At 36.1% G+C, this 25,254-nt stretch overlaps 1 protein-coding gene and 2 pseudogenes across 2 annotated transcripts; 1 reads left to right on the top strand and 2 right to left on the bottom strand.

Annotated features, from left to right (window-relative positions):
* Window positions 1-4,312: 4,312 nt before the first annotated feature.
* LOC120123483 (transcription factor bHLH80-like) lies at window positions 4,313-19,670 on the bottom strand. Of its 2 annotated transcripts, none has more exons than XM_039142367.1 (6): window positions 19,659-19,670; window positions 18,932-19,470; window positions 18,528-18,671; window positions 18,382-18,447; window positions 17,786-17,816; window positions 4,313-4,323 (listed from the first exon to the last, which is right to left on the bottom strand). In XM_039142367.1, exons 2-6 carry the CDS (start codon window positions 19,394-19,396, stop codon window positions 4,319-4,321), a joined length of 711 nt encoding a protein of 236 aa, XP_038998298.1. In that variant the 5' UTR covers window positions 19,397-19,470; window positions 19,659-19,670; the 3' UTR covers window positions 4,313-4,318. The 2 variants fall into 2 exon arrangements, with proteins under 2 accessions (XP_038998298.1, XP_038998297.1); XM_039142366.1 differs by lacking the exons at window positions 4,313-4,323; window positions 17,786-17,816 and adding exons at window positions 17,170-17,528; window positions 17,675-17,743.
* Window positions 14,502-16,449, bottom strand: LOC120123496 (annotated as a pseudogene).
* Window positions 19,671-20,651: 981 nt separating the features above from the next.
* LOC120123505 lies at window positions 20,652-22,808 on the top strand (annotated as a pseudogene).
* The last annotated feature ends 2,446 nt before the right edge of the window (window positions 22,809-25,254 follow it).

Below are 25,254 nucleotides of genomic sequence, written 5' to 3'. Positions count from 1 at the left end.
TTATCTACCACTGAAGCAGAATATATTTCAGCCGGTAGTTATTGTGCACAAGTTTTATGGATGAAACAATAACTTTTTGATTATGGAATTGAAGTAGGTACTATTCTTATCAAGTGTGACAATACTAGTGCTATTTGTCTCACTAAAAATCCCATCCAACACTCTAGAACTAAACACATTGAAATTAGACATCACTTCATTAGAGACCATGTCACTAAGGAAGATGTAGTTCTAGAATTTGTTGATACTTTGCATCAATTAGCGAATATTTTTACAAAACCCTTAGATAAGGAAAGGTTTTGGACACTTAGGAGAGAATTAGGTTTAACTGACCTATCTTCACTTAGTGTTTAAAATAATTCAGCACTTTTAATAAATACTGAAAAATGCTCATAATAATTTTTGATTGCATTCATTGCTATTAGTTAGGGGGAGTTTATGATTCTTGATGAAAAATTAACTTTATGTTCAAATATTGATTAAAGATTAATTTAATTATTTGAACATAATTATTTTTCAATATATGAGTTGCCTATACCACTAGAGAAGATTAATTTAGCATTTTATGTGCTTAAAAGTCGGATTTTAGCATTTTGGTGCAGAGGGAATCGATCCCCCCCATGAGGGAACCGATTCCCCCTTTGAATGGGAACCGATTCCCCCTTTGAATGGGAACCGATTCCCCCCACAGGGGAATCGATACCCCCTGGGGTTCTGTTAAAATCGGGCAGAACACCCCAAAACCCCAAAACCCTTCCGCCGTTCTCTCTCTCAACTTTTCTCAAATCTCCATTTTTTCCTCAAATCAACGATATTAATCGGAATTCGATTCAAATATCATCTTCTAAACCTGTTGGAATCATTAAAATCGTGCAAACAACATCTAAATCCCCTTAATCTTCATCTTTCAAGGTAAATTTTTCTAAACTCTCTATTCCATTGATTTTGAACATAGGATTAGTTTTAATTAGTTCTAGGTTGAAATAGTGAGCGGGCATTGATTGTTTACTAATTAGAAACTAGATGTTACAACTAATTTCATCAAAAACACAAGAATTTTCCAAAAAAAATTTAAATTTTCGAAATAAAAAAAAATTGTTAATTTTCAAATTATTGTGTTTTGATTAAATTATGTTGTTGTTATGAAAACTATACATATATTGTTTCTCAAAACCATATTTTTCAAAAGTTTTTCAAAAACTTTGCCCATTAAGATTGATTTAGAGAACCTTGAAATATTGAGGACTCAATTGAGTTTTGGTATTAATTGAATTGCATACATTTGTTTTTAAAATTGCAAGTTATCCAATCTATTCTGATTTCCTTCACCATGTCTAATCCTAAACATGCTAGGTCTTCATCTAGTCGTTCTAGTCGTTAACCAAATCTTCCTCCAAATCCTCCTCCTATTCCTCAAAATCCTATTCCAAATCTTGATCCTAACTTGACTATCCAAAATTCTTGTTTCAATCAACCGGGTCCTAAAGATTATCGTTATTGGTTTTACCAATATTTTGACTCGTATAAGATTAGGGAAGAACGTATCCCATCTCTTCAAGCTATGGTTGCTATTAACTTTAAATATCTCCCTATCTTGCACGAATGGAAATTTGATAAACTTTTCGAACTTGAACCCGTTGTCTATCATCAACTTGTTCGTATCTTCTATTGTAATGCCGTTTGTATCAAAAATCGTGACAAAACCAAAACCATAGGAGTACGTTCCTACCTCCTAGGTCAATATTTCCATCTTGATCCGGATTACATAGCCAATGCCTTAGGCTTGGATAATGAAGGTTTATCAAATGAAAAACAAGTTTTAGGCTCACGATATAAACGAAATGATAGTGCAAGTGTTCTAGATCTTCATGAGCGTTTTTTTCATCTCATGATCACTTGGTGGTTTCGACCATCCGGGGGTCGTTATTCTACTCTCAGAGATTTAGACCTTTGGTGGTTGAATTGTTTTGAACACAACATAAAAATAAACCTTTCCGAGATTATCTTTACTGAGATCGTTGAAACTGTTAACCTAGTGCCAAATAAGAAACTCTGTTCTTCACTAGTTTACGGTTGTATCCTTAGTAATCTCTTTTCTAAAGCCGAGCTTCGAGTTGGTCTAGATGCCGCTTTTCCTCTTAAGAAACAAATCAATCTTCTTTCTTTAACAAGAGCGGGATGGGTCAAAAATAAAGAAACCGGTGAATGGGTTTGATCTTCTGCAACTACTCCGGTAGCTAGTTCTTCACAAGCTCCACCCGAAGCTGAAGAAGATCTCGAGCTTGAGCAATTAATGTGAGACATCGATGAAGCTGAAGATGAACCTGAGCAGCCCGAGGAGCAGCCCGAAGAGCAAGCACAACAATCGACTCAAATGCCTCCATATTTTCAATCTTTTATGGAGACATTTGATTACCGATATGCGACCATGGATTCGCGCTTTACTTCTATAGAGTCTCATTTATCCACAATGAGAGCTCAACAATTAGAAATTCTTCGGGAAATGCGTGCAAATAATGAAGCAACCAACGCACGTATTAATGACCTCACTAACGAAATGGCCGCTATGCGAGCTCGTTTTCCTCCTCCTGATCCGGATATGTGATTAAATGTTTTACTTTGAACTCCAAACTTATTGTTTTAACATTTTGAATATTTTGGAATGTTTGAATTTGTGGATTGTGAATTTGTTTGGATTTATGGATGGTGTGAACTTATATGTTTGGTGTGATTTATTCATTATTGCATCATTTACATCATTATTAGCAATATGACCAATTTTACCATATCACATTGTTTATGAATATTGATTATGGAACTAATGGCTAACGTTTCTCTTGATTGTGATCTTAGCAGCTTATGCATACATATACCTAATCAATTGGCTAAATGTTTTTCATGTTTCTTTGAATCTTTTTGATTTAACAAAAAGGGGGGAGAAGTGTGTGTTTTAAGTGTGTTTTAAAATGATAAATGGGAGAAGTGTTAAAGTAAGGGGGAGTAATTTCAAAACTTGATTTCAAAATCTTAAAATTACTAAAATGTTTTGTTATATCAAAAAGGGGGAGATTGTTGAAAACATTTTGATATTTCGATATAACAAATTAAGTTAAATGAATTTTAAGATTTTCCAAATGATTTTCTAAGTATATTCGATATAATTATTCGAATATCAAAACATTACTCCAAATATTTCAAAAATCATTTTTAATCCTTACTTAAGTGTAAAATTAAGTTTTAATCTTAAAACAATTTCATAATAATCTTTCAAAGTATTTCGAACCATTTCAAAGCCAAAAATTCCAGATTGCTCAGAGGGAACCGATTCCCCCCAAGGGGGTACCGATTCCCCCTGAATGGTTTGGCTCCGAGATTTCCAGAATGCTCAGAGGGAACCGATTCCCCCATATGGGGTACCAATTCCCCCTGTTCAACGGTCGAAATATTTGAATTTTACACTTAGAGAACCGATCCCCTATGAGGGGGAACCGATTCCCCCCACGCTCCAAGCTGTTTTATTAATTGTTTTCACACTAAAACGGCTATATGATCTTCACTAATCATCCCCAACGTTCTGAAGTAATTCAAGGTGTATTTAAACAAGTTCTGAAGCCCTTGATCAATAAGAAATCATAGAGAAACAAGAGAGAAAGCATCAAACACCAAGTTTGTGCAAATCAAGCCAATTTTCCTTTCAATATTCATTTTTCTTTCAAGAACACCATTTGTGCTCATTTGTAATTATCTTTGAGTGTTCTTTTCTTGTTCTAGAATTGTGCAAACATCTTACCTTGTGAGGTTTTCATTGTAAGTTTGCAAATTTGTAATCTTCTCTTTGGGAAAGAGTGTTCTCAAGAATTGGGGTATATTCTTGAGAGTGATGTAAGGTTATCTCTTTGGCCTCAAAAGAAAGAACAAATTAGTGAATTTGTTGGAAAATCCTTAGTGTGGATAGCTAAGGTAGTGGACGCAGACTTTGATTGAGAAAGTCGAACCACTCTAAATCGCTGTGCAATTACTTTCAATTTTCTGCAAAAGCTTCCACCAAATTTTTAATTGCCAATTCACCCCCCTCTTGGCCAAATCCGTCAATCGATTAACTCAACACATATGATGTGCGTGCAACTTATGAATAGAAGCTATCGCAAACAAGGCACAAATCTTTGAGATTGTTCGTGATAGAATAGTACGTATCGAGAAAATCTATACTAAATTTCTAAATGAATCATTTGACTACTAGTCTTGCCTTTTATATATGGATTGACCCATCTGACTTAAGCTTTTTTTTTTCTTGAAAACCCATTTAGAATTGATTGGTTTAAACTCTCTAGGAAAATCTACTAGCTCCCACGTGTAATTAGACATTATTGACTCTAGTTCTTCATTTATTTTAGTTTTTCAGAAACTAGCATCGATAAAACTTATAACTTCATCATACGACTTTAGATACTCATATAATAGGAAAGCCTGAGATATATGAACATTAATAATATCTACATCACTTCATTCGGAAATAAAAGAAGTTAAGAAATCTGGACCAAAGGTAATGACTACTCATTGTCTTTTACTTCTTCTAGGTTGTAATACCTACAGACCGATACAGGTGGCCTGATCCAATCTAGGGTGTCACATTAGGGCCACTGGAGCAACCCACTGTAAAAATCTCAGAAAAATTAATTTTTTGTTAAAACACGTAAAATCATAAAAATAATTTATAAACACAAAAATAAAATTTAACAATATTAAAAAATAAAACATATTCCAGACTCGGTCATAAAAATAAAATTCAAGTTACATTCCCCCTAATCACATACACCGTACTCTGAAATCAACGCTGGTGGAACTCCCTTATAGATGTGATAGTTGCACTGGTTTAATCCTTTTAACCTGAAATGGTGAGTAACAGAGTGAGTTTTGGAAAGCTCAGTAACATATAACTACCAAATGATGCTAAAGAATATGCATATAATAGATAAGCATATGTTTCTTTATTGATTCAGACACCTGCAGATTTTTATGTTGAGCGGAGGTCCTACTGATATCTCAGGTAGAAAAAGACAGTAAGCTTTTAGTTAAGAGGAATTGTTTCGGATGAATGGGTTCAGGATATCAAAATGGGGTATCCAGTGTGTTTCTAGAAAACCAGTGAAGATGTACATGTCTTTTTTAAAATAGTAGCAGTTTAAAACATATTTTTCAAAAACCATAGTAAAACCCTCCAACCGAACGCCAATATGCAATTACCCAAAACTGCATCCATAAGGACTTACCCTAGGCCTGAAGGGCGTAGGTGCTAACCTAAGAGAGCACCTTGGGTCCATAAGGTTTTACCCAAGCCGAAGCATAGGTGCCCATCTGAGGGGAATGCCCTTAGGTCCAGAAGGTATTACCCAAAATCACATAGCAATGGTGTCATCCCTAAGGGAGTGCCTTAGGGTCCATAAGGTCTTACCACTAGGCCAATTAGGCCTAGGAGCCCACCCAAGAGTTGTCTTAGGTCCATAAGGAATTATCAGTCGATGTTGAACCTATACAAGGAATTACCAACAACGACTAAACCTACCAGTGTCTTAGAGTCCCAGAGTATCCCATATAAAAATAATTTCAGTCAATAATTAGAGATATCAGAAATTAGAGAAGAGATCATATATCATAACTGAAATCAGAGATCATAACATATATCAAAGTTCAAAACAAAAATAAGAGGTCAGACTGTATTTCAGATAACAGAGACATACTTTTAAGAACACACTAGAGGTTTCAGATATTATTCAAAGGTACTTGATAGTCTTATCGAGCAGGGAAACACAGATCTTTAGTATACCGATAGAATGCCAGAATTTAGAATCACTATCGAAAGAGTTCATTAGCTGACAGAATCATCAGTTATTCAGAATGTGATTTATCAGGATCAAATAGTATTCAGACATTTTTTGAAGGCATTATGTAATCATAAAGGTATTCAAAATCTTTTACATCTGAGTTACTTGTGTTTCCAGATATGACAAGAGTGATTCCATTATTCGGGAAATCAGAGGCATTTTGGGTATTAGGTTCTTGGAGAATTCTTAGTGATTTGATTTAATAAGGGAGAAACGAAGATTCAGGGCATTAATATTTGTGTCAATCTATCGAAATATCGAGTTAAATCAAACTGAATAACTCCTAGTACTGATGTCTGTCAACCAGTCAAATCGTTGCACTTCCAAGGTATTTACTTTTCAATACAGATAACTCTTGTCAAAATGATCATTTTTAGAATCATCGCTGAATGGTTCTTAGGGAGACGAACAAATATTCAAATGGTTTTTATTTTATTTCTACATTGCAAAGATATCAGGAAATGTCAATATGCTTGATTTGTGGTTCATAACCCTTTGGGATGATACATCATGTAAGTTCATCAGTGTTTCTAGACTTATCAAAGCCACTCACTTAATCCTAAGTCATTGAGGTTACTTAGGTTATTTAGTAGTCAAGTTTATCCCAGTCACTTCGGAGTTTCCCGAGTAATTCTATCATTTCTGAAATTCAAATATATACAATACTTCCATTCCATTTAACTTGGTCATATAATATAGTCATATTGGTAGACGAGGTTGATTTGTTAATTTAAGAGCTGAGGGTATTTAGTTATTCCAGAGCTTGGACGTGTTTCGAATCATATTACACTTTAGGGGTATTCCAACTAAATCAGAAATTTATTCGGTGATTCCAAGATTCAAGTGGATCATAATTTGAGTTCTCAAGTCGTCTCCATTATCATATTCATCCATAGTCCTTTTTACTCTCTAGGGATATTATCGTCATTTTATTCAATTCTGTCAGTGGCATTACTTATGATAACTTAGGATTGAAAGTATTCTAGTTCCTTTAAAGTTCAGGTACTTTGCTCAATTGATCACTGGAGGTTATTTTCACCACTAGGGGAAGTCTTGGTCATATTTCAGTACAAGGGCATTTTTGTAAATTTACCTCATAGTGCTATTTTTGGTAATTTCTTTTCCAAATATTTATAACATTAATCTTTAATGAGATTAATCAGAATATACACGTTATAAGACTGATTGATTTACTGATTAAATCATTGATCTGAGATTTATTTCCAATCAGTCTACTAATTCCTTTTTCGAGCCGTTAGAGTCTTATACAGTGTTCCGTCTGAGTCCAAAGATAGTTAACTACCCTAATGGATCAATTATTTTCATTCATACATTTACCATTTATCAGTGAGTCCCAAAAAACACACAAAATGTGGTAGAGTATTACCTCAGTTTTCGTGCCATATCGATCGACCATTTAAACTCCATTCGATCGTCCACGAACTTGAATTCAACATGCAATAATTCCTCAGATACATAGCAAACGAATTTACGTCAGAAACTGAACTTAATTGTGAAACCATATTGAATCCGAAGGTAAATCACTGAAAACGGTCAAAGTCAATGGTCAACAAGTTGACTTGGTCAAAGTCAACAAGTTGACTCAGTCGAGTTAACTCAGTGACTGGATCGAACCAGGGGGTCGGGTCGACCCGATTCTGGAAAAATCCTTGGACCAAAATAAGCCATACGCGCGAGTGGCGGCGCGTGACGCTGGCGGTAGGCTCAAAGTTGATGATCGACTGCTCCCTGATCAACCATTCACTAATTACAACCACAATCAACCTAAAAATCAGCCAAAATCTATCGGAATTAAAAGAAAATGGTCGAAATGCTTACCCACACCGGTAATCAGTGAAAACGGTGACGACGAACCCGGTCGGGTTTTGATCGCACAAAGCTGGGGAACTCGATGAGAAGGGCAGTGAGGTGCGACGGTTACCGGATCGGTAGGAAAATACGTTTATCCGAAGAGGATGAGGGGTTTCAATGGAGCTTTAAATGCTCATAGACGGCGTATGACATGATATTATGATGACTGGTTGGATGGGTTTGCTTTGCGGCAGCCCGACGCCTCAGACGGTACTAGCGGTGACAAACATCGATGGTTGGGTGATGTCTGATCGAATGAGGTGACGGGCGGGATTTTCTCACAATTTGGTTTTTCATTTCGAACTGGAGAAGACGATCGGGGTGTTTATTTTTCAATGTCTATTAAAAATGGGATAATTTTGGTTCAAGCCCCTGAATTTCCCACAAGTTTTAAAACCATGCTGTAATATTTAAAAATTTACGATTTGATCCTCAATTTCTCCCTTGTTATGACTTTAATTTGATACCTTAAAATTAATAAATTTTAGCCCTTAAATTGGGATGTGACATAGGCTCTAATTCTATCTCTAGAGTATCATCGCATGAACAAAAAAAGTTGAGACATGTTTTTCTATTTGAGTTTCAACACTTAATCTAAGTTTTTTTTAAAGGGAAGTTATCTTCAAAGATCACAACAGTCCTAGATTAACAAATATAGAAATCATGCAAATACATGAATCTGTATGCGACATTATTTGAAACATACTCGATAAACATTGCATCAACAGTTTTGGGATCGATAGTGGACTTCTTGAATTCAGACAATCCAATTTTTTACAAACACCCTCACACTTTCAAGTATTACAAATTATGTACAAACACCCTCTCATATCAAGTTAATTTTCAACTTTTGCCTTATAAATAAGAAGAAGTTTTCAGCTTCATCTTTAGTTATAAGGAGATATACCTTTGTACATCTTAAAAATCATGTATAAATGTTATATAGTAGTCTTTACCTCCCTTACTTTTAGAGTTTCTAAAGTCTTCTAAATTAGTATGAATAAGTTCTAACAATTTAGTCTTTTTACTAGAAATAGTTTTGAAAGAAGGTCTAACATGTTTGACTTCTACACAAATTTCACATTTGTTAAAGCTATTATTGTCAAGATTAGGAAGTAAATTTATTTTAATGAGTTTCTTAAGAGAGTGATGTTCACATGTCCTAATCTAGCATGCCACATATTAAGAGTTTCAACAATATAAGCATCAATTTTGGTTTTTTTACTTTCTTTAATCTGGGTTTTGATTACAAATAAACCTCCGTTCAAATTACATTTCCCTACATAATCACCATTCTAGGAAATTATAAGTTTATCTTATTTGAAAACTAGTTTAATATATGTTTTATTCAGTAATCCACTACTAATCAGATTTCTACGCATGACAGGTACATATAGAACATTACTTAAGGATAAAGTTTTTTCGAAAGTCAACTTTAGTAAAACATTACCTTTGCCTAGCACCTCAGAACTGCTAGAGTTCCCTATGTACATTTGTTCACCATTCTTTACATTATCGAATTCGGTGAACAATTTTTATTTGTCGCATAAATGCTTGGAAGTACCGGTGTCAATGATCCATTTGGTGTTGTTCTCCACCAGTTTGACTTTAAAAACCACCACTACTCTAACTTCGTCAGCTTTCTCAACAACGTTCAGTTATGGTTTATTCTAATTTTGGTGGTCAGATAATTGTTGGCATTGGTAGGTTTTGTGTATGGCCTGTCCGTACACATAGTAGTTGAAGGGCTTTGGTGGAACCTTCTTTTTCACGGGCTTCTTGAAGTTGATAGCTTTATGAGTTTGTCATTCTACTTTTGGCCACCTCATCTTTTGGGCTTATTAAACTTGGACCCTGATACAAACCCATATTTAATCAGCTTAGTCTTAGAAGAAATATTACTAGAATGAGTCAACTTATCCTTAAGTCGGTTGGCTTCTTCTATCTTTACATGGCTAATTAACCCTTCAATAGTGAACACTCTTTTCTTGTGCTTCAGAGAGTTCCGGTAGTCGAACCAGGACTTGGGTATCTTTTCAATGAGGACATTTGGTTGCAAGAGTTCACATATCTTCATGCCCTAGATTAGGATATCAGAAACAAGCTTCTCATAGTCATGGACTTGATCCATGATCAACTTATCATCGGACATCTGGAACTTAAGCTATTCACCCACTAGGTACGTCTTTATCCCAACATCATCAGCTACATACTTCTTCTTCAACGTGTTCCAAATTGCCTTGATAGCGGTTGGAAGAACTTCACTGGAAGGAGTAGGAGTTGAGTCACCTTTGACAATATTAAATGCGACAACTAAGGATGAAATGGACTGTGGCGTCTACTTTAGCAACACGTAGTCAAGGTCGTGTTGTTCGAAGAAAATTATTATCCTCTGTGACCATCTCCAATAATTTGTCTAGTTAAAAGCGTCGAGCTTGGACAAGTCAGGAACGAGCTTAGCCATGGTAGTCGACATTTTGCAATTTAAAATTTGTTTCTAAATTGTTGGAAATAGAAACTGCAAAATAAAATCATTAGCACTGATTGTAAAATAATAAAATAATTAAAAGGTAAATTGAACAACCGTGTCGTGTTATAAACCATTGCCTTAAAAACCACCTAGATGTGTGTAATCGTTTCTATAGGCGATCGTCCCCAAGGTTAGCACAGTTCTTAGAAAATTCGTAGACCCAAATTTTTAGAGTGGACAATGGTGGAATTGCTCTTCTCACCGGAAAAATAAGAAATCTTTAGTGAGAATTCTTAAAAAGAGGAAATGCTTTGAATTGTGGGATGCTCTGAAAATGAGAAAACCATCTCTATTTATAGACTAATAAAAGGGGTAAAATTGTAAAGAATTAAATAATAATAATAAATCACTAATTTAATTTTGAAATTAAAAGTAAATTAATTGTTGTAATTTTATCTGATGTAGTTTGCTGAACTTGACCCCAAAATCGTTCAGATTCATCCACAATACATGAGTTGAGACAACTTTTAAATCAACAAAATAGATTATTGAAATTAAACTCTGAAAATAATAAAGTTGTATGTTGTAATTAAGATTCGAACCAAGCCTCAAAACTATCCATGTTCAATCTATGAAAAGTCAAATTCCAGTATTAACAGCTACTAAAATACCAACTGACACAATTGTTACAACATATTAATTTTCAAATTACCAATTAACACAACAATTATACATGTAATTAATCTGATCAATTTAAAATTATTTTGCCTATAATTTCATTTTAAAAGTTTTCATTTCAATTTTAGTTTCAAAGACATTCTTCCATATTTTCCGTAACAAATGCAACGTGCACAAACATATCGAAGACACACATTACCACGACTATGATGACAAGTTGGTAAATCGGACATCGTCATCTATAAGAGAGAGAGTTACCTAACCATATTTAACAGAAGAAAGTAAAAGAGATTCTTTAAATACCCTTCATAAAAAAAATTCCTGCCCTTTTCAACGTATAAGACACAACCAACACCTTGCAGTAACCATATAACTTCTAAATTGTCAAATTTTATCATAATCCGAAATTCACCCAAGGTCTATGAACAATATAAATATTCATAAATATCTTAAAATTCCGTCGCAATAATCGTACAGGAACCATTTACTCTTCAAGAATTCTAATATCGATTCCATGTATTATTTCTAATCATGCTCCAAACGTCGCTGAATTGTAAAGATAATTTGAATAAATTACACGACTTAACATAATTTAATTGAATTTAAATATATATTTAATTTATAACTCACACTTAATACATAGACTAATATAATATTTATTTACATATTTTATAAATATGATTTGAATCATACTTAAAATTTTAAATTTTAAAATAAAAACAAATAAATTTATAACTTAAAATAAAAGTACCTCAACAGAAAAAAAAACCTACATTCATTCCTAAATAAAAAATCCAACATGGCAAAAGAGTACAGAGAGACAGATCAGACCTGTCATAAGAAGAACAAAAATCAGAGGAGCCGGTTTTCACGTTGGATCACGCCGGACACCGCATTACAACAATGCCCTCTGGTTTCGACAGGCGTCTCTGTCCCAGGAACAGGCTGTCACTTGATCACGACAATCATTCAATTTCTTGATTTTTTCTGATTGTTTATGGAAATTCCTTGTTGACATTATCGCTACCTTTGTAAAATAGCCGGCCGAAGAGAATTTTTTTTTTGAAATAATTGGACCCATCAACCCATTGCTTGCATCTCAAAGCAACCCAAAGCTGTTGCTTGGTTTTTCTTTGCTGTCCTTTTCTATTTATTGATTTTTTAAAATTATAAAATTATTGTTTGTTTCTTTTATTAAAATAACATCATCGACAATAAATCGTGCCGTTCGGATAATCCAAAACCAGGGGGAAACTAGGATCTCACATGGTTTTAAGCATTATACGAGCCAACAAAACATATACACACTTTTAATATGATATATCTTCTATATTTAATATTTATCAATGAGATGAGGTGGTTTAATGGTAAGAAAGTCGATAATGTTTTAAAACTCTATTTTCCAAGTATATTATATGTTTAAATGTGTTTGAATTTAAGTTGTTTTAAATATTAATTATGTAAATTAGCTAAAAAACAATTGACTAATTTGATTTGATATTTAATGGTGGGTGAATGTACGATTGATTAGAATTTTATTTTCTTGTATAGTTATATTATATATATATATATATATTATTTTAAATTTAGATTATTAAAAAGAAAATGTGTATAGAATTTTATTTAAAATTTTGAAACTTATAAATAAATATATATGAGATAGGCTGATAGCGTAACGTGTTAAGGTTCTCGTTGTGGGGGGACCGAGTTACAAAGGTTGCGTTTGTATATACATATGCGTGATTATTACGATGCATAGAAACTCACGTGTCGGGCATTCTATGAATGCTTACTCAAAGCCTCGACTGAACTCAACTCGGTCATTGGGCTTTGGCATGGCAGGGAGCAACATGAGACACGCATATTGGTGGTTGGACCAGTACCTGCAATTTCATTCTTTTGTATCCATTGTGCTTTTTTTTTATCATAGAGACTAACAGAAATATTCGAACTGTCTAATATATCTTGTGCTATCAAGTTAGCAAGATGAATAGGAGCTACATCATAGAGAACCTTGCTCACAGACTGACCATGACTCATCGTCGTCATAGCATCATTAATTTGGTTCTTCACCTGTTGAAAATGAGAGCTCTTCACCTCCTACACTTGCTGTAAGAGAGTACGAATCATATCTGCAATGAGTTTTCCTTGCATCGTCAGAGGTTCCAGATTAAACGGGTTGCAAATCTTTAAACTATCCGATTCTACTTCCATTTTTTGAAAATCCAAGCTCCACACATGTTTTATAATGCACAAAGTTTAGCCGAAAACGAAGAATACACCCCCAAACTTCTCGAGAAATCAATCATCTAGTTCCCACGATCAGTTCAAGTAATGGCACCAGAAGCCGCAATCCCATCCTTCTCTCTAATTGCACCATCAACATTTATTTTAACTCAACCCAAGATAATATTAGTCCTATGTCCAATTCTGCTAGTAATCATTGTAATACGAATACATTATAGGTTTATTATGTATAATAATTTTATGCATTGGTGGTAAAAAATTCTCATACCGTGAACTATAAATTCGAAATCTTAAATAAGATATATGACAGTATTAGAATCTCATTCATAAATTCTTTTATCATTAATAAATAAAATGATTTTCTTTTAACTATTTTATTTTAATAGGATCGTCTCTAGTTTTTATAGATTTAAAATTTTAGTCATGATTGAAACACTAACCGCTAAATTTTAGAATTTTGAAACTAAAATTTAACAAATTAAAATCTAAAATTCTCATTCAAAATCAGAATTATAATATGGAGGTTAACGAAAAACTACTTGGCATTTTCAATCAAGGTAATGACAAGGTTTCAGGCCCATCCCCGCCTTAAAAAAAAGGCGGCTTGATCCACTGTGGGAGCTGATTTTGTCTCAGCTGTTAGGTTTTTCTTTGACACGTCTTCCCTCCTTCCTGCTTTCAATGGCATTTCTCTTGTGTTAGTGCCGAAGATCTCTTATCTTAATATGATGGACTATAGACCAATTTCGTGTTGCTCTGTGGTGTATAGGGCAATTATTAGAATCCTTGTTGATAGGCTAGTTGCTTATTTTCCTAGCATGGTTTCCCTTAACCAGTCTGCATTTGTTAAGGGGAAAGTATTGTGGATAATATTTTCTTGGCTCAAGAGATTGTTAAGGGCTATGCTCATCAATCCTTGTCTTCTAGGTGCGCTTTGAAGATGAATTTGTAAAATGCTTTTGATAACTTGGACTGGGAGTTTTTTTTTGGATATGTTGAGTTTGTTTTGTCTATGTTGGAGGCCATGGGACTGCCTGAAAAGTTCAAAGACTGGATTCGGATTTACTTGATCACTGCTCATTTTTCTATTGTATTTAATGGGAGTCTTGTGGGTTACTTTCGAAGAGCTAGGGGGATTCTACAGGGTGATCCGTTGTCTCCCTATTTGTTTGTCATGGCAATGAATATTTTGTCAAGGATGCTTGATGTTACTGCTGCTAATGGTATATTTCAATTTCAGCAAAAGTGTAAGAAGGTTGATATCACACACCTTTTCTTTGCTAACGACTTTCTTATTTTCTCCAAGGGGACCATTGATTCTTTATTGGTATACAATGCGTTTTGGATAGGTTTTACATTGTCTGGGTTGCGGTTAAATATAAGACTTCGTAGAATATACATTGAGAGCTAAATCCCATGGCAGTTAGAGAAGCAAGCAGCCAATAAAGTAATCAATATGAGATCTGTTCAGATTATCTGCAAACCAGCCATCTCGACCATCTTTCCTGGTCACTTTCTCAATAGCAGAGATGAGAAAACTGCTTAAAAAGTTTCGAACACCAAAGATGCTAAGGTAGACTGCAAGTCCGATGCTCCCCAATTCACTTGGCACCTGATAATAAAAGAATTCTTGAAAACCAACAATGGTGAACACATCAGATAATTCCTACAGAGCGTATTGAGGGACCAGCCACCACACACTCATCGCAACCATCACATTTGGCTTGTCCACCAACCCGAGTTCTAGAGCGGTTTTAAGCCTCTTCGTCTCTACTGAAGCAGCAATCACCATTGCTATGGCAGACAAAGCAATTCCAGTTCCAATTCATTGAAGCATTGTAATTCCAGCTGGTTCCCAGTGAAGGCTCTTGTAAAATGAACAAATATTCGATCATATATAGGAATAAAGAGAAGAATCGAAATGCTAATGAACGATTGAAGTGTAGCAGCAGGTATTTCGAACCCAGTTGTAATTGATCTGTCCATTGTAGCACCTTGCTTGATAAACAATGTCGACGACTGTGCGAAAACAACTACATAAATCAAGCTTGCAGCCATATAGGCGCAAGCCTTAAAACAGCCTTTGCTTCTTCAACTTCTCTGATGCTATACACCATTCCCTGCTCCATTGTATCGTTTGGAGCAAGCAAAGCTTTGTTTAGGAATCTAACATCATATTAGAAAATCCATATTGCTATATTAGAGACTCTTGCAGATAACACCCTTAACACATAATTAATTGTGTCATTTTCCATAACTTGAAGGAAGCTGTGGATTAAGACTTTACATATTAATCTTCACTAAAACTTCCTTTATTCAGGAAAAAAAACACTTGAATTGCTTGGAACTTTCAGTTGAAAAAGAACCACATGAATCTTCCTGTGTAGCAATAGCTGAAGAAGTAGTTTTTCTGTTCTTAAAATCCTCGCAAATGGGCTTTCTTCGTCCCCTTCGACACTAAACCTAAGTGGCTGTTCGGAGCACAAAAAGAAGCAGTCCAACGGCCATCACAACACCAGGAATTGCAAATCCAAGAACCCAACTTAAATTGTCTTGGATGTAGTTTAAAATCAAAAAGGACATTTAGATGTCAACGTAAGTACAAAAATACCACCAATTAAAGAAAGAAAGAACTGGCTTTCCTCTCCTCAGGGTCCAGTGCATCAAATTGATCTGCACCAAAAGCTTGAACGCAGGGTTTGTGCGTTGCAAATGCTACCAGATATAGTGAGAAGAAAAATAGTATCACTTGAACCTGAAGCACTGATGAAGTGTCTGCCTTTTGGGCACCAGATGGAAGGATGGCTGCCAGAGTCAACAAGTCTATCCCCTACATGTACATAAAATCATTCCATATCAAATAATTTATTAAAAAAATGCCTCCTACCAATTAGTAAAAAACCAAGCTTGAATTCGATTCTTTAAACATTTGTTGTTTTTTCAATGTTTTAAATTTGGAGAGGAGGAAAATGGATTTACCAAAACGTAAACAAGGGAAGCAAGAATGATGGTGTGGTATCGGCCAAGAATAGAGTCAGCAAGGAAAACACCAAAGAGTGGGAGAAGCGCCGATGCCCCTGACCAAGCGCTAACTTGTGCAGCGGCGGCGGCAGTGGACTGAGCCAGTGGTCCCGTCAAGTAAGTGATGAGATTTGAAGTGATTCCATAAAAAGCAAACCTCTCAGCAACTTCAACGACAATGATGAAAGAGGCCGATCTCCAACCACCGGAGTTTGGGCGGCCTCTGACCGTTTCATCTAAAAGTGGAGTTTCAGCAGCCGATAGATTAGATATTGGCATAGCTCTCGTACCACCCAACACCTGCACTCAGGTCTCACTTCTTACCAACCAACATACCTTCTTCCAGTTTTTCTTATCATTGATAACTCAAGAGTCAACACCAACAAATCTCATAGATCAAGATAAGAGTGATGTCATTTTGTTTAATTTTTTATAAAAAAAATAGTTACGATGATAGTATAAAATAATATTTATTCAGAATATTTACTAGTTATCAATAATATGTATATAATTTTAGTATCAGTTTTAAGGTCAATCATATAACTTATATATATATATAAATAATTTTTATTTATTTCAATAAGAAATATATATCTTCCTCATAATATGGATATAAAATAACATTCGTCTGTTTATTTATAGCTAGATGAGATATATAACTATGGATCAAGATTGGACACCCAAATTTAAATGTCGGTAAGTCGGACGTAATTTATCTAATCCCGTTAGTCAAAACAATGGTCTTATGTTTTGGCACCCGTGGAAAAGTCACATCGGGTATTTTTTGATTTACCATTACAAACTTACAAATTAAACAGATTCTGGATATTGCGTACAGATGCCTCATGCGACAATTGCTAAAGATCAGGAAATGTCTTCACCCGAACCATACCATTCACAGCAAACAGATTCTTAAAAAGTAAATAGAAATTTTCATTGGATACAACTCATCTACATATACAGTTAGGATTATGGGAAACTGCTATCTTAATTAAAAATTATATATTATGTCGTTAATAAAAAATCATATTTTATAGTCTACGTTAATATTGTACAACAACAATTATACCAAGTGATCTTCAAGGTGCAGTAGTAGGCAAGTCCAAGCAAAGCAGAGGTCTTGGCATCAACTCTATGGCTATCGTAGCTTCAGAAGCATCCACATCTGCGTATTTCATGCTAAAGAAGGCAAGTGGTAAATCTAGTAATTACATTGTGGTTCTACCAGCTAACCTTATCCGACAACAACCGTAGTGTACTTCAGCAAGACGGTATAAAGCCGATAATTATGATAAGCTCTTGGTAGCCAATCAATCTTTAGTTTTGCATTTGCATTTCGTTTGAAGCTCGGTGAGCTCCTGCCAAGGATCAAGGTTTCTCAGTAGGCAGTCGTTTACAGCAGCACCGGTCATATACCATGGTGTTGCCTACTTTCTCACTTCATAACATACATATTACCAACTAGCAAAGAGGTGAAAATAAAAACCTTTCGAAGACTACGTACCTGAATCTTCCTTTGAAGATATTTAACGTACTCTACCGCCTCTTCCAGCATATCTGCAGTGTTGGTTTGCTGATAGTACAAGAAAGAAAATCGCCAAGTTAAACAGTGTACATCGGAAGATTTTGCATGATATAATGTACACCTGCATGCAAATTTACAGGACAGCCAATACATTTGTACTCACATTAGAATTTATAGATATAAAGTTCCATTGCAAATTTCATATTGCTCATGCCGTATATGTTAAACCAGAATGATGATTAACGGAGGAATAACTTCCAGTACCAGATACACCAGACAATAAAGATCTAACCGCTACAGAGTAATGAATCCATATGCCTTGTTATGTGTTCCACAATCCTTTAGACCCTGAAAATTTTGAGAATTCCTCTTCTTTTCTTACTGACACACCACAATTAGATAATGGTAACCTTTACAATTAACTACTACATCTATGAATTTATAGTAAATAATACAAATTGTACAAGCCGGTCTCACACTCTAAATCTAAGGCTGCAAATAAACATAGTGTTTTTTCTTCTGTTTTCGAGCTTGTTCTGATAAAACATCGCCAAATTGAACTAGCTCTCTAAACCAATGCATTTGGCATCAAACTTAATTAGGATGATACACTTATATAGGTTAGAATTTAGAACTTCCAATGAGTTTTTTGCCCCCATTAAAACTGATCTCAAGAAGTAACCTACCTTATCCATATTGGGTACAAGCTCTTGAAGCTTTCTGATGCGGTCACTAATCCTTGTTCTCCGAACCTAACAAAAAGCAGAATTGAATAGTTAGAACTCAAAATAAACACCATTTTAGATCTTATCAATGAAATGAATACACTTACTCGTTCTGCAATGCTTCGAGGATGAGTCGCGCAACCGCGCTTGGCACGAACCCTGCAAGGGACCGAATCCTCCAAAAGTTTCTCCATATCTACGTCTAAAAGGTTTGATATGCCACCAGAAATCTGATCACTTGGCTCTCCTTTCTACACAAAAAATATAAAAAATGGAACTTAGCCATATATAATTTTGCTCAAAAGAGCAAATTCATGCATCCCCTTTTGGCTAGACGTGTATTGCTAGTAACTGGTGAGCTTTGCAAGTAAATATTAAAGCCTAAACCTTTAAAAGAAGACTTAAAGAATAAAATAAGAAGACTTAAAGAATAAAATAAGAAGACCAAGTATCTTTTTTTTACAGGCAATTCAAAGACGGAAAACCCATATTATATATCTCTTAGCCTTACCAGCTGGGAATGGAACTTTGTGGGTGGGAATTGCGTATCAAGCTCGCTAGCCGTCTTACTGGAGGGAGAAACATCCATATTTGGCGATAAATAATCATAATTTGCAGCCACTCCAAAGTTAGAGAAGTAGGCATCAGAGGCAGCAGCCGAGTTATTCCCAAGAAAATCAGCTGGAGAACTGTTTTGTCTCAGGAAGCCAGACGGTTCAAACAACCCAGCTGGATCGGGCGAGTTAGGAAAAGGCAATGGGTTTCGAATGGTGGGTATGGTGGATGAATTGCCGGTGAGTAGCTGAGTCAAGCACTGGTTAGGTTTTAATGCGTCCTCTTCGTCTTCCTCGAGAAGAGCTTCCAACCAGGTGGCTGGCGCTGAGCGGAAGCGGGTAAGTCCAGCGCGACTCCCTTCACCACCACCGCCGCCACTACCACCGCTAGAGCTGCTACTTCCGGCGGGCGTCAGTTTCATCTGATTCTCTGTTCAGTTCGAGGGAGTTAGCTTCGTGAACCTACGAACAAAAACAACTTTCCTCTTCGGCTTCCCTTTTTCTATGTGGATATGCCCTAAACATAATAAAACTTTCCTCGTGTTTTTAACTACTTTTAAACCGTTGGATTATCACCGGATGTTTTGGAAAGGAAAGATCCAACGGTGGCCAAGTCCGTTCTATCGGAAAATGAAACATGTAAGGCCAGAAACTGCAACCTCAGCATTTTCTTTCGGATCAGACTTCCTCTTCACCGTAACCTCTGGAAAGTAAAGAGTGTGTAAAGTGTTTTGCAGATGCTAACGTTTCCCGTGAAAATCACGGACCAATTAGAATTCAGAATATAGGCACGTAGATACACCGCTTAATAACTGTGTGGTAGATTGTGTTAATTATTACACAAATTGGGTAAATGTCGTGGGAAAAGGGTTTGATGCTGAAATGCATGTGGGAAATTTAAGGGCAGTGTTGTCTGTAGATTTGGTAATTATTCTTAAGTGTCATATTCATATTTAAATCTTATTTGTATCAAAATAATTTATTTATACCGGAAAAAAGCAGAGCCATGAGCATGACCGCAACTTTTTATCGTAAAAATAATTTATATTATCCTTTACTATTTTTATTATGTTATATTTTAGCACTATTTGTGAATAATAAAAATTTTAGGTCAAATAAAAAATTTAAAGGTAAGTTTAGTTTGCGACAATGGAATAAAGACGAAATATATATGATAATTTGTAAATAAAAATATATATTAAAAGAGTAGTTCCGTAATAAATTTATGTATTTTGTAATATGGATTAATCCTGATAATTATAAATAATATATCTTATAATTATAATATTTAAATAAATTCGTATTATAAATTTGTATGCATTGTATGGGTGTTAAGTTTTCATATGGTCTATGGTGTAGTTTTCAACATATAGTTTTGGTGTTGCTTTGCCTTCCCATTTGTTACTTACTGTCTTGGATTGGGCAGCCTGAATGTTAATTGAGAAAACCAAGCTCCTTGGCTTACTTAAGCTCCTTATTTTCAACAAATTTTATCGAACACGTTACGTGCATCTATATTTCGACTCAGTTACCTACACAAAAGTCGTTCAACATTCCACCAAATCCACTTGTTTGATCCACGGGAAACTTGCCCATGTCCATATCATTAAGCCTGCTTTCAAGCCATGCCTTTTCTTGCTAAACAATCTTTTGATTATGTATTTCAAAGCTGGTGAAATGGACGTTGCTCACCGACTGTTTGACAAAATGTCCAAGCCAAATCTCGTTTCCTATAACTCATTGATTTCTGGGTATTACCAGATGGGTGCTTTTGATAAAGCCATGCGGGTATTTACTGAAGCTAGAAAAGCATGTCTAAAACTTGATAAATTCACTTATGCCGGTGCTTTAAATGTTTGTGCTCAAACCGGGGATCTCAAGCAAGGGAAGTTAATTCATGGATTGATTGTAATAAGTGGATTAGTTGAGAAAGCATTTTTGACCAACTCCTTAATAGATATGTATTGCAAATGTGAATGTGATCATGCAAGGTTTCTGTTTGAGAATTCGAAGGAGATAGGTGAGATTTCATGGAATACATTGATTGCTGGTTATGTTCGTATGGATAAAAATAACGAGATGTTGAAACTATTAACAAGCATGCATCGAAATGGCTTGAACTTGAATACTTATATTATGGGAAGTGTCTTGAAGGCTTGTACGAACATGGATGTAGGGATAATGTGTGGGAAAATGCTTCATGTATGTATAATAAAACTTGGGTTCGATATTGACATTGTTGTAGGGACAGCATTGTTTGATATGTATGCGAAAATGGGAGAATTACATGGTGCAATCGAAGTTTTTACAAGCATGCCAAACCGTAATATTGTCATGTATAATGCCATGATATCGGGATTTATAGAAACAGAAAGCATTAGCAAGGAATGCGCAAATGAAACCTGCAGACTTTTCTTTGAAGTACAACGACAAGGATTGAAGCCCTCAAAATTTACGTTTTCAAGCATTCTTAAAGCTTGTATTGCAGTTGGAGATTTTTCTACGGCAAGCAAATTCACGCTCAAATATGCAAGTATAACTTGCAGTCTGATGAGTTCATAGGAAGTGCAATTATTGAACCGTATTCCCTGATGGGATCAACTGAAGATGGCTTGAAATGTTTTAGATCAACATCAACACGAGATATTGTCTTGTAGACATCCATGATTGCTGGCTATTCAGGATGGGCAATTTGAAAGTGCATTGAGTCTCTTTTATGAACTGTTGGCCTGTCGAGGAAGACCAGATGAGTTCACTATCCCAAACATTTTGAGTGCTTGTGCAGAGCTAGCAATGGCAAAAGTTGGTGTGCAGGTTCATGGGCATGCTGTAAAAAGTGGCTTTGGGAACTTCGGAACTGTTCTAAACTCACAGATTTGCATGTATGCAAAGTGTGGTGATATAGATTCCACTAATCTGACATTTCAAGAGATAGATAATCCTGATGTGGTTTCTTGGTCAGTGATGATCGGTAGCTGTGCACAACATGGATGCGCTAAGGAGGCTTTAAACCTCTTTGGGTTGATGAAGGAACACGGGATTAAGCCTAATCAGATTACATTTGTAGGAGTTTTATCTGCTTGCAGTTATGGCGGGCTAGTCGAAGAAGGATTAAAGTATGCCAATGGATCCCTCCCTTCAATCATTTCTAAGTGCATTTGTATTTATGGTGCTTGCATGAGGATGTGAGGGGTTGTAGGGACAGGTTGCATCCTTAAATTTCTAGACTGAATCTATCTAAATGCTGCCCTGTTTTTTACAATGGGACTTAGCTTAGCTTTATGCAGAATAGCACTTTGTTTTAGGCAGACGATAGAACACTTGTAAATATATGCACTGGTATTTCCATGTCAATCTCCTTAGGGGCTTCTGTTCTAGCAGATTTTATTTCTTTGCTTATATTCATGATAACTATGTGATTAACCTTTTGAATTATTGCAGATACTTTGAAAGCATGAAAGATTATGGTGTTGAAACCAGCATAGAGCATTACTGCTGTGTTGTTGACCTCTTTGGTCGTGCAGGAAGGCTAGAAGAGGCTAAAAACTTTATCCTCACCTCGGTTTTTGAGAATAATCCAATATTGTGGCGAGCCTTGTTGAGTGCTTGCAAGGTTTACAGGGACACTGTAACTGGGAATCGTGCTGCAATGAAAGAAATTGAGCTTGAACCCCAAGAGTCTTCATCTTATGTTCTTCACAACATCTATGCTGATGCTGCTGTAGAACCATTCGCTACAGTGTCAGAGAACTGATGCAACAGCGAGGGGTTAAGAAGGAGCCTGGTCTGAGCTGGAATTAGGTTGGAAAACATAGTTCATTCCTTTTCCTTGATTGGGATATCTCACCTTTTGAGTCAAGCAATCTAGAGAGGTTAGGAGAAATTTTGGAGAAGAGGGAATTTGGTCATGTTAATGAGAGGACTGCTTCTAGTTTTCTTTTCCTTGAAAAATAATGTTTATTATTCATCAATAGATATACCACGCTACTCAGGACCTCATTTGAAAACCTCCCTAACCCTACAATGGAGGAAAAAGAGTGCACCTAAGCAGTGGAACAAAGCGATCACCACCTGCAAGTTCTATAGGCGACACAGCCAACCTAAATACACCCTAGAAGCATAAAGAAAACAAAACCAGCAAAGCACTAAACCATAAAAACCAGAACATCGTACAAAATAAACCAGAAAACACTTTAGCCTGGAGGGTATCCTGAAGCCAATTTTTCCAGCTGATCTGCTTCCGAATTACGAATCCTTGGAATATTTTTGGCAACAAAATTTTCCTTAGAAATAGACTCAGTCATCGACCGAAGCATCTCCTCCCATTCCGGAGGAATAGACGAAGGATTCCGCAACCAATTCACTACAACTTCACAGTCACATTCAATAACAAGACCAACAGACTTAAATCACACTGAATCCATAAAGAAATTAATCGCAAACTCAATTGTCTAGATTTCAGCCTGCACCAGAGAACCGCCCCCAATTGGAACCGAAAAAGAAGCTAAAACAGAACCACTCGAGTCTCTAAGAATCCCACCAATTCCTCCTCTGCTCCCATCAGTCCTCATAGAACCATCTATATTAAACTTCAGAAATACAATCGACGGCGGAATCCACACCAAAGAATTTAACGAAGACCTATTTATGAGGGTAGAGTCCTTTGCAATTTTTAAATCGGCTGCCAAACTTTCCGCACTAAACGAAATTGAAGGATATTTAGCCTTCAACCAGCAAGCAATAGCAATACGATATTTGTTATAAACGCCAATTGTAGCTCATCAAACTTCTTACCCTTGAAAACCACTTCATTCCTTAAGAGCCAAGTAGACCAAATCAGCGCCAATGGCAATAATCCAAATAATATCATTCGACATTTTGACGGGGATTCACACCAAACCTGTATAAAACAAACAGGATCAATTGGGAGGGCAGTAGCGATATCCCATAAAGACAAAAAACTTTCCCAGACTCTCCATACTGCCGCACAAGAGAAAAACAAGTGATCAACCGATTTTGGGAATGCCAAACATATCGTACATCTAGAATCCGACATCGAGACTCCTCTCTTTCCAAGCTCCACTCTCACCAGAACTCTACGTCGAAGCACCCTCCAAACAAAAGCTTCCACCTTGAATGGGGCTAGACCCAACCAAACATGCTTTTTCCAATTAAAACCAGCCCACTAACACATTCAAGACTAGAGCAGATATGACAGAATAAATTCCATCGCTCGCACCCAACCGCTTGACCCCGTCCATGCGAGAAGCCGAACCCACAAAACTAGCAAGAAGACGCATCAAAGCTTCCCATTGACACCTTTCCCAATCAAATACAACTCTTCTTAGAGGAATGTTCCACGACCACCCCGCCTCATTTCTCAACCCAAACTCTGAAATTGGACCCTCTTTATTCAAAGCCAAAGTAAAAATCTCAGGAACATCTCTTTCAATGGGCGATTACCAACCACTTATCTTGCCAAAATTTAATCACAGCCCCATCTCCTACATGGAGTTGAAAAAACTCATGAAGACTCTTCCCCGAACCCTTCCCAATGAAAGTAGAAAGAATTCCTCTCCACACCCATGAAGTTCCTCGTGGGTACGCAAATGGCGGAAGGATAGCCTCCTTATCAAGTTTGTACTTAGCTAGATAACTAATTTCCAAGGGCTGGAATGCTCATTACAGAATCTGCAACACCATTTTTCAAGAAGGCCAAAATTTTTCTGCTTAATATCCACAAAATCAAGACCTCCGGAATTCACTGGTTTGCGTACTTCAGCCCAATTCAACCAAAACAAAAGGCAAAGGGAGCTCAGTGATGAGCTATCACAGTTTTTATTTTATGTGTATATATATATATAAACATTTACTTTACAGTGCACTGAAAGAAGCGTTGCGAAACCAAACTGTCCAATACTAAATCTTTAAACAGGATCAAGTATTATGTTACAAGACAAGAGTGGAAGTATCTATCTCATGAGCAGGTTAAGTTAGGCGTTGGCCCTGGTAAACAAGATGCCAGGTGAGCCATTAGTGTGAGAATATTAAGCACTGATGAGTTTGTGTTTAGCTTCTTCAGCCTCTCATTCAGCCTATTCCTCATCTGAACCGGTGGTTGCCGGTGCCGGTGAGGGGCCTTTCCTGCTTATTTTAGCTGCTGCATCTGCAAAACTCGGTGGCTCAGCGGTCCTGCTTCCCCTGCAACGAATTCAGGTCCTCCCTCCTATCTTCCTTCTCTATCTTCATCCTCTCAAACATCACCTGCAATGTAGATCCG

This window comes from Hibiscus syriacus, unplaced genomic scaffold (genome assembly GCF_006381635.1).
Source record: "Hibiscus syriacus cultivar Baekdansim isolate YM2019G1 unplaced genomic scaffold, ASM638163v2 tig00110393_pilon, whole genome shotgun sequence".
Taxonomy (NCBI): domain Eukaryota; kingdom Viridiplantae; phylum Streptophyta; class Magnoliopsida; order Malvales; family Malvaceae; genus Hibiscus; species Hibiscus syriacus.
The sequence above is the reverse complement of the archived record's forward strand: the minus strand, read 5'-3'. Positions and strand labels throughout refer to the sequence as shown.

Excerpts from the sequence above, each read along its gene's own strand:
- LOC120123483 (XM_039142366.1), bottom strand. The coding sequence starts at position 19,396 with ATGAAACTGACGCCCGCCGGAAGTAGCAGCTCTAGCGGTGGTAGTGGC. Across the intron at positions 18,672-18,931 it reads CAAAGTTCCATTCCCAGCTG|AAAGGAGAGCCAAGTGATCA; the intron begins GTAAGGCTAAGA and ends TTTTTTGTGTAG. Across the intron at positions 18,448-18,527 it reads CTCGAAGCATTGCAGAACGA|GTTCGGAGAACAAGGATTAG; the intron begins GTAAGTGTATTC and ends GCTTTTTGTTAG.